The sequence below is a fragment of the Falco punctatus genome (genome assembly GCF_963210335.1).
Source record: "Falco punctatus genome assembly, chromosome: 4".
NCBI lineage: Eukaryota > Metazoa > Chordata > Aves > Falconiformes > Falconidae > Falco > Falco punctatus.
In genome coordinates, this window is record NC_137583.1 from 10,496,502 (window position 1) to 10,510,723 (window position 14,222).

General features: G+C 38.1%; 1 protein-coding gene across 2 annotated transcripts in view; it reads left to right on the plus strand.

The window, feature by feature from the left end:
* Positions 1 to 13,835, plus strand: part of APPL1 (adaptor protein, phosphotyrosine interacting with PH domain and leucine zipper 1) — a 32,713-nt gene extending 18,878 nt beyond the window's left edge. Inside the window, exons 14-23 of one of the 2 annotated variants that reach the window (XR_013927719.1) lie at positions 788 to 879; positions 1,463 to 1,645; positions 3,987 to 4,036; positions 4,425 to 4,599; positions 4,705 to 4,741; positions 6,174 to 6,320; positions 6,568 to 6,618; positions 6,970 to 7,059; positions 8,082 to 8,303; positions 13,711 to 13,835. Coding sequence is in view for 1 of the 2 variants with exons in the window: in XM_080385001.1 (XP_080241127.1) it covers positions 788 to 879; positions 1,463 to 1,645; positions 3,987 to 4,036; positions 4,425 to 4,599; positions 4,705 to 4,741; positions 6,174 to 6,320; positions 6,568 to 6,618; positions 6,970 to 7,059; positions 8,082 to 8,231 (975 nt within the window). In the remaining variant the exon portion in view is untranslated. Of the gene's footprint in view, positions 1 to 787; positions 880 to 1,462; positions 1,646 to 3,986; positions 4,037 to 4,424; positions 4,600 to 4,704; positions 4,742 to 6,173; positions 6,321 to 6,567; positions 6,619 to 6,969; positions 7,060 to 8,081; positions 9,046 to 13,710 lie in introns of those variants that run through there. The other variant, XM_080385001.1, reaches the window with a different exon arrangement.
* The last annotated feature ends 387 nt before the right edge of the window (positions 13,836 to 14,222 follow it).

Sequence of the window (14,222 nt, forward strand, 5' to 3'; positions counted from 1 at the left end):
CCTGGCATAAACCGGTACAGCTCCCTGACATCAGTGAAGGTGTGTGCATTTACACCTCGATATTGGTGCCTTCTCCTCACTTCCTGATGGCTTTGTAGTCATTCTCCTTTTCCAAGTCATACACTAACACAAAATGTTGCTTCTTCATTGTTTTGTCTTCTGCACTTTCCCTCTCCAAAAATCCTCTTACCTCAAGGACTTCTGCTGTTGGCTTGACCTTATGAAGGGAAACCATCAACATTAAATACTGATACTTCAGAATTAATGATTTCAATGAAAGATTAAAATTAAATACTTCAACTGTAAATGGCCCGTTATTTGCTGAAATAACATTGTTACATAGTCCTTACTTGATAGTTGCTTATGTCTTGGTGTTTCAGAAACATTTAAGTGTTACCAAATTTAAAGTGAAGAATTTTGAAGCTTCAAGATTTTTAGGTAGTAGTTGGGGACGGCATTTCTCAAATGAGATTTTTCTTTTTCCTTCATGGCTACATTTGCTTATTTTGTCAGGCTTGTTATTGGGATTTTTCTCTATTGCTGGCTTTTATTAACATTTGCAGTATTATAAAGCAAGTGCATTCATTTAAATTTAGAAATTGAACAGCAGGAAATGTGTTGCAAGTTAGAAGAAAATAGTACAGCTATATTAGTGAAAATTTAGGAATGTAAGATTCTCACAGTTGAGTTTAGAACTTCTGCCAGTTGCATATAAATAAAACTAAAATCTTAAAGCTTATTTTGAGGAAGATATTTTCAGTTATTTTTTCCCATCTGTCTGTTGCAGGAAATTGCTGCACGTGTGAATCAGTCAGCTCTGGAGGCTGTTACTCCATCTCCTTCCTTTCAGCAGAGGCATGAGAGCATGCGTCCAGCTGTGTAAGTTAATGAACAGTAGGTCATCTGAAGAGCGCAACTACAAAGAAAATCCTGGATAAAGTTCCAGGGAGGAAAAAAAACCCGCAAACCCAATAAAACTTTCTATGTTCAGAATGAAATCTTTGATAGGCTAGAGGAAAGCTTGAACTTGTCTTCCAAGCGTTGTTTAGCATCCATTGTTACAGGTAATCCAGATTTCCAGCTGAGTAGACAATTTTGTTGGTTGCATCATATGTCTGGTTTGTTGTATGAATTAATAATGAGATTTTTCTTAATGTGTCCCAGCTCCTGGAAGCAGACTTCAGATTGTTTTAACGTCAGTATATAATCACATACAAAATGTAATACAATCTGATGCCTGATACAGTTATTAATGCAATTAGTAACTTTAACTTTCATAAATTCGTCTAGGAACATAGACTCCATTTTTGTTTACTATACCCTGATCATCTTGGGGTTTTTTTAGTTTTTGTTTTGTTTGACATCCAAGTTTTGGAATATTGCATTGGTCTCCCATATGGTTTAATTATCAACAAACCTGAAACTGTGATATCTACATTTTTATTTTTTTGTTTTGTTTTAGACAATCTCGTCCTCCTGCAGCTCGTACTAGCAGCACAGGATCACTGGGATCTGAATCAGCAGCTTTATCAGCACTTTCCTTGGATTCACTTGTTGCCCCTGACACTCCTATACAATTTGACATAATATCTCCAGTTAGTGAAGATCTGCCTGGTCAAGCAAAATCTTCAGGGCAGTCGGGCAGGTAGGAAATGTAGAGAGAAGGAAAAAAATTCCTACAGTTATATTAATTTGAAAACAATGTTAGGCTGCAGCTCCAAAGCACACATTGCCTTTGCCCTGACATGTCACAAAATTTGCAGTGGCCTGCAAAGCAAATGATTTTTTAACCTGTTCAATAGTTGTAAAAAAAAAAAAAAAAAAAAAAGAGGGAAAAAAAAGAAGAAAAAAAGGCTTAATTACAGGCCCTAGATTCAAGGTGTAGTTTTCTATTTAGCAGCAGCTTTTCTTGCTTTAACAGCTAATGCTTTTATTTATTGATTTATTTTAATCTTTTGGTTTCACAAAGTATTTTCCTTTCCTATTGCTTGCTCACCCAGCAGCTTGGGTTATTTCCTCTTGGAAACTCAAGAGAAATTTGGTAGCCCTGCCTCCAGGTGATGATGGCATACGATGACACTCTTCTCTAACCTGAAAGGTGAGTGAAAATGATCTAGGCTTCTAGAGTAATCTCATATACAAACAAGTTAAAATTGTCTAAGAGCGCTTCCCAAAACATAAAAATATTTTCTCCTACTTGTTTTTTTGTGAACTTCCCACTCAGAAATAATAATAAAGACCTGTAAATCTGCACTGCGGTTCTGGAACTATATGTACAGAATTCAGACATTAAGAAGCATACTTGCAGATCCAGCTGCTCTTAGCAACAACAAAAAAAGCTAAAAAGCTGAAAACTAATTCACGTGACTGTAGTCACAATAACGTGTTGTATCCCCCTGCCCTTTAGAAAAATATTTGAATTTTCAGTTGCACCTCACAGATACGTAACAGTTAAGATGATATATAATTACTATTTTTTTTCTTTTGACAGTTTTTTTCTTTTTGTTGGTTGGTGTAGCAGGATAATCAGTTGGCTAGCTAGATCCTTAAGAATCTATTGATTTAAAATAGACTTGAACTGTATTCCACGAAGTGGAAAGGTTAATGCTTCAGCTAAATCCATGTCATCAGTTACAATTCCATTCTAGTAAATCATATTTTTCATAGCAGAAATTATATAGAGTTGTGCTTAGTATTTTCAATTAACTATCACTGTCAATAAAGAGCTGCAATGTTTGTACAGATAGGCAATGCACTACCTTGGAAGTATTTATTAAGAAAACCCACACTTTCCTTAGTTTCTGATACTGATGACATATAATTCAATTTTATTTTTGCCTTTTGAGAGACCCTGTGAGATTTTGCATCTAGGGTTCCAGTCTAATTGACAAGAAAAGTCTGAGCAATAGAAGATGCTAATAGAAAGGATTTCCCTTTAGTGTATTTACACAGGTGAACATTTAATGGGATGCTTCTTGATTGAATCCATGTTATGTAAACATTGCAGCAGCCCTGCCTTGACATCAGAGTTCAATCTAGAACAATTTCATTACTTTAAACCAGACATCTCTTAAAGATTTCACTGATAAAGTAAAACTGGCAGTTAATATGACATCACTGAACAAGAGAGATTGACTTTTTTTTTTCTTGGTTCTGAAATTTGCTTTTAGAACACTATTGAGAGGTGACACCTTCCTTAATCCCCTACAAAACCTAATCTGAAGTTTATTGACAATAGTTTTTCAGCTACTAGTTAGGCAGAGAGAAGGGAGGTTTTTCCTCTGTAGAAGTTTTAAATACAGTTTCCCCATTTCCATGCTCCTTTTTTTTTTTTTCAGCGTTGTTTTACTGCTTTTGAAAAATGTAACTTGGAAGCCTAGAGTATTTTCACTTTTCGTTGTAATTGATAGCAATTCTGTCTTTGAGAGCCAGAAATAGCCACATTTCTCTTGACCCTCTAGGAGTAAAACCCCAGTGATGTTTTTGAAAAGCTGCATTTGAAACAAAACCAGTGACTTAAGTAAGTAATTTGGCAATGTGAGACAGTGATGAGAAGTGCAGTGCTCCTGTGGAGTACTGAAAGGACTAGCTTTTGGTTGTACTTCCTGAAGCTGTTCTCTGAAATTTCATCCCCTAAATCTATACCTCTTTCCAATATTAACAAGGTTTTGACTTGGGTTTAATTCAGTTATTAAATTCAGTGATTAATTCAGTTATTAAAATATAAATTCAGTTATTAAAAAAACACTATGTGAGCTGTTCTATGGCAGCAACAGAGGTATTTTTCCCATAATTTGAACCCTTGAATATAGCAATTTATGTCTAACTCCTGATTAAACTGTTTGTCCTTATGATTATCATAAATTATCTCTCTAGATTACGAGTCTGTGAAATCATTACATGTGATGCAGCATGAGACTACTACATTATTCATTTGTGGTTTTTGTAATCTGACTCCTGGTTTAATGTTTTCATTTTTTTAATAGACGCACAAATCCTTTTGGTGAATCTGGAGGCTCAAAATCTGAAACAGAAGGTAAAACAAAAATTTTATTTCAATACAAAATAAAAAAATAGAAAAATAATTTTCAAATCCTGTTTTCATCGATAGCTTCTCTCTTCTAATTTAACACCAGATGTAGAATGCATAGTTGCGTTAGCAGTGTAATAGACGAGTTAAGTGAGACTGCTACCTGAAAGTCTGCTCTGAAATTAACCCATTGCATCTTTTGTATTTGTTAAACCAAATGAGAAGATGTGTGTGTGACTTGCTGTTTAGTAATTGTACCTCTAATTCATAAAGCCTGAGCAATCTCTTTCCAAGTTATTAGAAGTTTGGAGTTTTCCTGGCTGCAATCCATCTTGGTTTTGAATGGAAAACCCAAAATGGAGTTCACTTTTTTCAATACTTTCCTTTGTCTTAGATTCAATTCTTCATCAGTTATTTATTGTAAGATTTCTTGGCTCTATGGAGGTGAAGTCTGATGAAAGTCCAGATGTTGTTTATGAAACAATGCGTCAGATATTAGCAGCGCGTGCCATCCATAATGTTTTCAGGATGACAGAATCACATTTATTAGTCACTTGTGACTGCCTAAAGTAAGTTTGCTTCCTGACTTCTACTGATGTTTATTTACAGAATGATTTTTTTTTTCACTTTGGTAAAATTTACTTTCTGTTTTGTTTTTAAAAACAAATTTTTAGGTTAATTGATCCACAGACACAAGTTACAAGACTACGGGTAAGTAAATTTACATTTGAAGATAAATAACCAGCAATGTAATTCTTCTGCTTTAAAAGTATTAATAATAGTGTTAGCAAAAATCACTGATAGCATGAGATTTCCAGACAAATTTCGGCTAAAATTAGGAGACTAAGGTGTACATTTAAAATCAGACAGAAAAACACTAGCAAATCATGGTTAAGGGGAGTGATTTCAGGAGGTCAAATGTGCTCGTTAAAATACAATGTTACGTTTTCCTAAGATTTTCAAAATGTGTTTGATTATAAACATGTACATTTTTAGTAGAGAGGTAACATTATGGTTGATGTCAGATTAGTTCTGAAGTCCAAAAGGGTTTGCTTGGTGTTTGGATGTTTTTTCATGTTTTGTTTTGGGGGTTTGTGTTTTTATGTGTAATTGAGGGTGTTGCATCATTTCTGGGTTTGGGATTTTTTTTATAATTCTCTATAAAAAATGCGCTTGAAAGAAGTAAGTGGAATTCTTCTTAGGATATCAAATAAGGCCAGCTTAGTTCCTCAGTAATAGCAAAACTCTTCCCACCTTCCCTTCTTTTTCTTTATGGAGAATTTATGGGCTATCACTTGATTTCTTTGGGGGGGGTCTTTTAAAAGCATTCAGTTTTTTGGAGACACTGAACTACTTTCATTTCCATAAAAAGAAATCCGAAGCAAGCAGTGCTTTTTTTCGTTCTTTACCTTTGTGGCATTAAGTTCAAAACTGTCCCAAAGCTGTAAGCTTTGACAGGTGAGAGATGTCACCTGAGTGCACGCCCAGTATTCTAAATGTGTACATTTAAGTTTAGGAAAAACTTATCCTATCAGTTTTTAGCAGCTGTAGTAAGGGCTTTCAGAACTTAAAAACACCCTTTGGTAAGTCTTAAAAAGATACATTTATTTCTAAGTGCACCCTCTTTTAGGAATAAGAATGCAAAATAGTTTTATTGTCTCAAAATAATGAGGATATGTGGGTTTTTCTTTTTTTTCTTTTTTTTTCTTTTCTCCTTTTATATAATTCAGGAGCATTGAACTAATTGTTCTAAAGGTTTTGGAGAAGTAGTGCCTTTACCTGGCACCAAATTCTGAAATCTTAGTTGCAGGTGTAATTTGTATGAATGCTGTCTCTTTAAGGAAAATAAAAAAGAAAAGGAGTGTATTCACATTTAGGAAGATGACTGAATTGCATTGCAAATGTGGTGCCCCTTTCTTACATAGGGTGTGTCTTTAGTAGTTCCCTTATCTTTTGAATAATTTAATCCCTGGCCTTCTAATCCACTGTTTGTCTTTTGTGATTACGTGTTTGGTCAAGTTGTAACTTCTGGTGTGGTTGTGCATTTATGGTCCTGAAGTAATTAACGTGCAGTATATAGAAACCTCCTATAGAAAATATTTGGAACTACTTTTAATATCTCTGTATTTGATCCTTTTGGCAGTTTCCTTTGCCCAATGTAGTCTTGTATGCTACGCACCAGGAGAATAAGCGCCTTTTTGGATTTGTGCTTAGAACTTCAGGAGGGAGAGTTGAGAGCCGTCAGACTTCCATCTGCTATATATTTGAATCAAATAATGAAGGGGAGAAGGTATTGGTGATGGTTATACTTGTGTCAGTTTTGAACCTGCTGTGGATTCTAAGATTGATTCAAGCTGTCTGAGGGATTTCTGGGGGAGAGTATTTTGTTAGTGTACTGAAAAGCAGTTAAACCTGACAGTCTTAAGTACCTGCAAGTACTTTAGTCGGGTATTATATATAACATGGGAATCTGGCTTTAATTTTAAAGGCATTTTTATGAGAGTAATTTTGATTATTTCCAATTGTTTTGTGTTTAGATTTGTGACTCTGTTGGACTGGCAAAACAGATAGCTTTTCATGCAGAACTGGTAAGAATCTTTTTGGGGCGAGGTATACTTTTGAATGGAAGGGAGAGAGTATATTTAATATGTGTAATACGATATATTCTGCAAGGTGCTTATAGATGCAGTAACTGTTGTGGCATACTTTAAGGGATTTATTTTCTAGAATTTAAACCCAAGATAAATAGACTGACCAATGTCAGTGTGGAACCATATTGAAGATAGGATTCAGCTTGCTACCTGTAAACATACTAGTCCTTTAAAAGAAGAATAATCGAAACAGCGGTATAACAGTTTTGAGCAAACCCATATAAATGGGTAGTATATCAACCCTCTCAGGCTGTTGTTACTTACTTTATTTACATTTTTGCCCTTTAGGATCGAAAAGCATCAGAAAAGCAGAAAGAAATAGACAGAGTCAAAGAGAAACAACAAAAAGAACTGAATAAACAAAAACAAATTGAAAAGGTATATTTCATCATCATTTCTTAATATTCTTTTTTCTACTTGGCTTCTTCTGCAGTTTTTTTACTCCAAGCTCCACTATCATATTCTGTAGTACAAGTTCATAGAACATTATGGAGTTAATTATTAGAAGAATTTCCTGTGCAGATTGTGCAGATTTTGTATAGTAGTCTTTAAGAAGAGCTCTTCTGAGAAGAACCAGAAAATGTCATTATAGGAATCCTTTAGAGCGCTGCTTGAAGGACACACCTATCACAGGTGCAAAATAATTTCATTTGCTGACGAGGGCTCAGTGAGGAAGGGGCTGCAGGGCGGGGGCTGTAGAATCAGAGAATTGTTCAGGTTACAAAAGACCCTTCAGATCACAGAGTCCAACCGTTAACCCAGCCCTGCCAAGCCCACCGGTACACCCTGTCCCTAAGTGCGTCTACACCTCTTTTAAATACCTCCAGGGACGGTGACTCAGCCACTTCCCTGGGCAGCCTGTTCCAATGTTGATGACCCTTTTGGTGAAGAAATCATTCCTCATATCCGATCTGAACCTCCCCTGGCACAACTTGAGGCAGTTTTCTCTTGTCCTGTCGCTTATCTGGGAGCAGAGACCAACCCCCACCCCACCACAGCCTCCTTTCAGGGAGTTGTGGAGAGTGATAAGGTCCCCCCTGAGCCTCCTCCTCTCCAGGCTGAACACCCCCAGTAGGGTGCTCATACCCAGCCGCTCCTCATGCAACTCGAGACCCTTCACCAGCTCTGTTGCCCTTCTCTGGGCACGCTCCAGCACCTCGGTGTAGTTGAAGATACTTCTTATTGTGGACTGTAGGTACAGATGTGTTAACGCGTTGGCTCTTCTAATAGCGCCAGCTACTGAAATGTAAACAGTTTGGTTTTCTATTCCATCTGTATGGAAAGCTGTCCACCGATAGTATTAAAAGCTAGTTTAGAAATAATAATAATGATACCGTGTTTCAATTGTAGGTGGCTTCAAAGTTAGTATTCTTTTCCTGTGCCCCTCTTTCTCAAATTAGGACTTGGAGGAGCAAAGCCGGTTGATAGCTGCTTCCAGCAGATCGAACCAGGGCAGCGGAGAAGGACAGTTCGTAGTCCTTAGCAGTAGCCAGTCAGAAGACAGTGATTTAGGAGAAGAAGGAAAGAAGAAGAGAGAATCTGAAGCCTAAAGTTGCCTACTTTATTAAATGGACTCCTGGATATATCTGGTGAAACGGCACAAGTTCCACTAGAAGTGAAATGTAAGTGGAAGGGTCTGCTGTGTTTATATAAGAGACTTCACAATGTAGACCCTGTTATGCCTTGATGTTTCTTTCTCAGTTAAGGGATTTCCATTTTCATGTCAGTATAATTTCTCTTCTGTATGCCAGATGAAACGTGGTGATGCTTCCATGTTTATTACAAAATTATGTTTTCTCAAGGCTTCTCTGCAGTTACGGAAAAACCTGGGATGTTTTCCCCTCTTAGCTCTGTACAATCTCTGTACAATTGCCTGCTCTTGAAGCAGAACTTAAAACTCTCTTGGACCTTGGCAGTACGTGGAAATTTGTTGTTAAACTGCAGGATGGAGAACATCTTGCTGGAGACAAAAGTGGACGTCCAAATAAGACAGTACTCAGCTTTACCTGATTTGTTGCACATAACTGTTCTTAGATTTAGAAAGATAAATCTTTATTAGCATCATTGAGATGTGCAGTAGTTCTAGACAGAAAGATCTTATTTTTTGTTTCACATTGCACTGTGTGATGCTCTTTTGATTTTTTTTTGCTGAATATAATGCTGAAAGATGTCTTTCAACAGCAGAAAAAAATACTGTCAGACCTAGATAGGAGCTGATAAGACGCAGTTGCACTTTGCTGCATGAGGAATGTATCAAGCATTCCTTATCAAATGAGAAAGAACAATGTATATATTCTTGTAGCACAAGTGCCATGTTCTTGTTTTTTCCCCAGTACATGTAATAAAAAAGCTGTAAGCCTTCGAGTTCACTTTTTATAAAACATGATTAGAGTTGCAGGAACGTCTTGAATTTCATAATCGGAAAAATCTTCTGACTATGTAAATGCCTTGCCACCAGTACACATTTACTGAAAACGAGTTGAGGCTCTCCAAGTCTTTTTATGGAAACTGATTTTGCAAACAGAATTTACTAGCTCTTAAGTAAGAGACTATACTAATCCTACATACTAGAGTCAATCCCGTAATGCGTTTTTCAAAGCAGTGTCTGTTTATAGCTTGTAATCTGAACTGTGTTCCATACCCTGTGTAATATTTATTTTGTATGGTACTAAGTGTGCATTCACCTTTTGATCCAGAAGAGAAAACTTGTTTGAAGAGAAATATTTATTTTTGCACTAATTACTATAAATACTAAAATCCAGTGGAACAGAAGATATCTCTCTAATAGTGGCATGAAAATAACAGGAAATATAGAAAGAGAAGAATATACTTATACTCCAAGTTATAATATAACAGTTACGAGTGTTTTACAGTTCGTTGCAGGGCATTTCTGGTGTTCAGGAATGGAAGCAATTTTGTATCTCCCCACCAGCTGGTGACAGCCCAGCCCTTCGCAGCCGGAGTTGCTCAGTGCTGGTAGAGTGAGGGAGGAATCTCAGGACCTCTCTGCCGGGTGGCTGTAGGTCCAGAGGGTGGCTGTAGCTACGCGGAGCAGCAGTATCCTTGGCTCCCCTCGCACCGGAGCGGCCCCGTGCTGGCCTGAGGAAGCGGTCTCCTCCTGCCCTCCATGCTGGAGAGGCACATTTTTGTGCAGAAGTTGGCTGGATCTGCCCCCCCCCCCCCCCCCCCCCCCCCCCCCCGTCGCAGTGGGAACGGGGAGCCGCGCCTGCCCTTGCAGCGCTGGGCAGGACCAAGAGCCTGCCGCGCTGGGGCGGCTGCTGCAGGAGCTGGAGCAGCTCTGCGGGCGGGTGGGACTGGCACCCTGAGCAGCCACAGAAGGGGTCACGGTACCCCGGCCTTCCCAGGGAGGGGCAGCCTGAGCAGCAGAGAGGCTCCGGGTTCTCTTTCCGAGTCAGTTAGCAACTCCTGCTCCAGTACGTTTTTCATCCCAGAGTAGCCAGTCACTTGCAAAAATACCTGCTTTTGCTGTTGCCCGTATTTGGCTAGCAGACTGTCATATGGACCACACAAATTTAAGGCTTTTTTCTAAAAAAAGTGACATTTTTATTTCATCTATAGTCATCTTTTCTCAGCTCTCAAGAGATGGTTTTTATTCTTGCCAACAAAAATGTACAGAGAGGCAGCAAATCCAATTTTTTCCCTTTTTGTGCCTAAATCTAGGCTTACAGATAGTTGCGTGGCAACCAGTTTGTCTCTGCAAATTGTTCCAGTTCACTTTTCTTTCTCTCTGTTTTTTTGTTCGTTTTTACTCAGTGATATTTCTGTTTTCTATCAAAATAATGTGACAGCATAGCTCAAGGTTACTGTGTCTTACCGTATCTTCCTCAAGTACGTGCTGAAAATGAAGTAGTTCTGAAACAGCACAGGAAGAATATGAAATCAGTGACTTCCAGTTTCTAGAATCTCATCGGCCAGTTTGTCAGCATGGGAGTGATTGCGGTCAGCACCTCAGCTGTGCCAACCCCAGCTCCATGTGGAAGACGGTGACTAGATTAGCTGTCTCATCAAAAAATTACACATTTCTGATGTGTAGCCTGTTTTACATTAGCCTTATTGAAGACGTGTCAGAAAATTGAATTACTCAATTTTTTTTTCTTGAAACCTTGAAAGCTACTGTTTTAGACCTGCATCTGCAAAGAAGAGGAAGAAAGCGGGAGAAACAAGTAGGCAGATGAATTTACTGTCATGGGTTTTTTTCAGATTTAGCACTACGTGACTGTAATTACTCCATTTGCTTTTCAGGCTCTCTATCTATGCCATTAAATCTAGTTTTCTATAACAGACAGCACAGGAGTGAAGTGCATTTCATTTGTATTGGATGATTGTCATCTTAACCACTAAAAAAAGAGGAAATGATTGCAGAGAGCAGTTAAAGAAAATAGGTTGCTATGTATAAATGAAACTGTGCGTGTGTGTGCTGATTTGAAGGAGTTTCACTGGCATAAAACAGCAGAAAGATATAAAAGCATCTGGGAGGGTGATGGAAGCTGCGAGACCAAATGGCAGGTCAGAAGAGATGAGGAGGTTAAACAGGAACGTGCAATGAATTAGCGGTAGGGTGAGAATCACTGGGTTTTGCTTAAGAGGAGGAGCAGCTGGCTCTGTAATTAGAATTACCTCAAGGGAAAGAATAGCTGCTGAGGTTTATCTGTGCCCTGCTCCCCCCAATAAAAATGGGGACCTTTTTCCCTGTGAGCTTTAGAACTACTTCATTGGAAAGCTCTGTTGATTACAGAAAAAACCCAGAGTGCTTAGTATTCTCCATGAGAGTACAACTTCTAATGTGAACAGCTCGCATTCTCCTGGGAACTACTGCAGTAGGATTTCACCACCAGAGCGTTTTATTATTGTAAGTAAATTACTGGATGGTTTCCTTTCCTGTAATATATTTCTCCCATTTAGTATTTCCTGTTGCCTTTTACTTAGACTGATCTTTCAAGCACTTCTAGCTGAAGCTGTACTTTGCTTCATGTGCATCTGTTATTACTTCAGACACTCCTGAAAATATTCTTTCAAGTATGTGATTTTAAAGAGATTTGCATAGGTGCTGAATCAGCAGTGTTGCGTAGGACTAACTTTTTATGTTGCTAATTGCAGCTTCATAGTTACTGCCACATATTTTCCCTTAGGTAAGGGGAGGTTAAGTTTATTACACTATGTAGATTTATAGAATGCAGACCAAGCAAGTCTTGCTGTCAGTCGTTTCAAGCTACATACATTATTTATGTATGTAATGGCATGAATATAAAAATATATGAAGTGTGCTTATAGGTATGCATTTTATTGCATTATAGATAATGCCTAGCACTCCTCCATGGCCACTGATAGATTTTTCCAAGTTTAAATCAGAGAGCAAGTTGAGAGTCATATACAACTTAGCCATATGTAACTGGTTACAAGCAAGTAGTGTAAACTAAATTTGATAGTCTATTACTTCCTTGATCTATTTAGGTTTGAAATTGTATCAAGACAATTTACTATCTAACAATAAAGTAATATTTAAGAGTTAAGGAACATTCCTCCTCTACAGTGCTGTCCGATTTCATCTTTATATGGATGTAAACCCTGAGCTGAAAATCCTGAAACAGCTGAAGCTATTTATGAAGATACAGTTTATGTACATTGATATAAAGAAGCAAATTTGACTGTGCATGTGCTTAAGGTAAATTCTGATGAAGTAGTTGCCAGAGTTTAGGAGAAGCCAATGGACAAAACTGTGTTATGATATAGTGTCTTGTTGTTTTGGAAATAATTCACATAGAGAAAGAAAACCAGCCTCTGCTTAGTGAATTCAGCAGAGATACTGTCTAGTCTTAACAGCAAGAGCTGATATTTTATATTCTTTCTTGGCGCTGTTTTACAAACTTTCTTGCAAGTCAGTTAGTCTCCAAGGCTTTTCTTTTTAACAAAGCAGCAAGTTGATAATTTTTTTCTTTCCCTACTGCCACAGTGGTATCTAAGTTGTCATGACGAGTAAGTCAGTGTGTCATTGTGAATGCACTTGTATTCCTAACAGAGTCTATGTTACAAGCCAAGAATTTTGTACAGTCTTTCAGGTCATTGTTATAATAGCAGAGCGGTCAGATTCCTACAATGATGCTCTGGATTGGTCCTGTTCTAGTGAAGTGGAAGTGATTTTTGCAATGTTTGCTACTGACTTGCACATTTCCCTGAATAGCCCTATTAAAAACTTCTAATGGCATACTTAGGTCAACTCTGATTGTTGTGTCTTGGAAAACTGATAGTAAACATAGGCCAGGGCTTCAGTCAGCATTTTGTAGACTAAATAAAAGCTTAAATACAGGAACTTTCTGGGTGGGAATTATATTGATGCAAAAACCTCCGGAGTTTTTCATAATACTGACTTCCAGGAAGTACCATTTTGGCAACAGGATGCATTCCCTTCTGTTAAACAAAACCAACAGTTATATCCCTCTGTTGTCAAAGCGTATCTCGGTTCTCTTCATTCTCATCATATTAGCCGGACAGCCAACCTCGGAGAATGTTACTGTACCTGGGAATGGCGGTAACTTCTGCAACAATCAGAAACTGAACATTAGAAGGAGAAAATAATCCTTCCTGTTGACGCTGGCTGCTGAGTGCACAGGTCGTGGTGACAGGACAGCGTGTAGCACCCTGCAGCGCTGTGGCTACGATCACTGTCAGAGTTCGTATGTACAGAGGCTCTACCAGCACAACCACTAACACGGGTGTTGATGCATATCTGCACAGGCTTTGTTAGTTTATTCTAGGAGATAAATACCATGAAAAAAGCAATGGGTCATAATTACATTATGGTTAAATCTGTATTTTCTAAGGTTTGTAGGTTTTTCTGGGGAAAAGCAGACTTTTGAATTATGTAACTTCTGTGATAAAGATGCATGTATAACTAGAAAAAAAATAATCTATGCTAACTTGATAATGAAGGAATAAATACTACTAATGCCAAGCGTGTTGATGAACTTCTTTTTTTTTTTTCTTCCTAAAAATACGGACTGACATCTGCAGTATTTTTAGAAAGAACGGGCATGCTCTCAGTCTGTGGCTGCTACGTAACGCTTCCCAGGAAAATGGTGACTGCTGACAGATAGCGCTCCAAAAGCCTACGCTCCAGCTAATGAAGAGAAACTCCCAAAATTGCAAGCATGCCTTGGGACAGCACTGTACAAGGAAAACCTAGTTTTAGAGAGAGTAATCGCAATGGACTATGGATGAGACATAGCAGTATCTGAGAATGAGGTGCAGAACCAATAGTCTTTCAGAAATCATGCTGCCTTGCTGAAACATGGGTATTTCACACTAGCTGCTGTGGTGAGCAGAGGCTTCTACAGCTGTTAGTCCTATTCCAGTGCTTAGAATGTGGGATTGCTTAATTGGGTGAAGAAAAAAAGAATCTACTTAACCTGCTCTTCAGAACTTCACCGTAGGACTTCACAAATAAAAACCACTTAGCAAAAGAAAGGGAAATACAAAAGAAAAAAAACTATGTCCTTTCCTGGTTTTAGTTAAAGGTCAGGGTT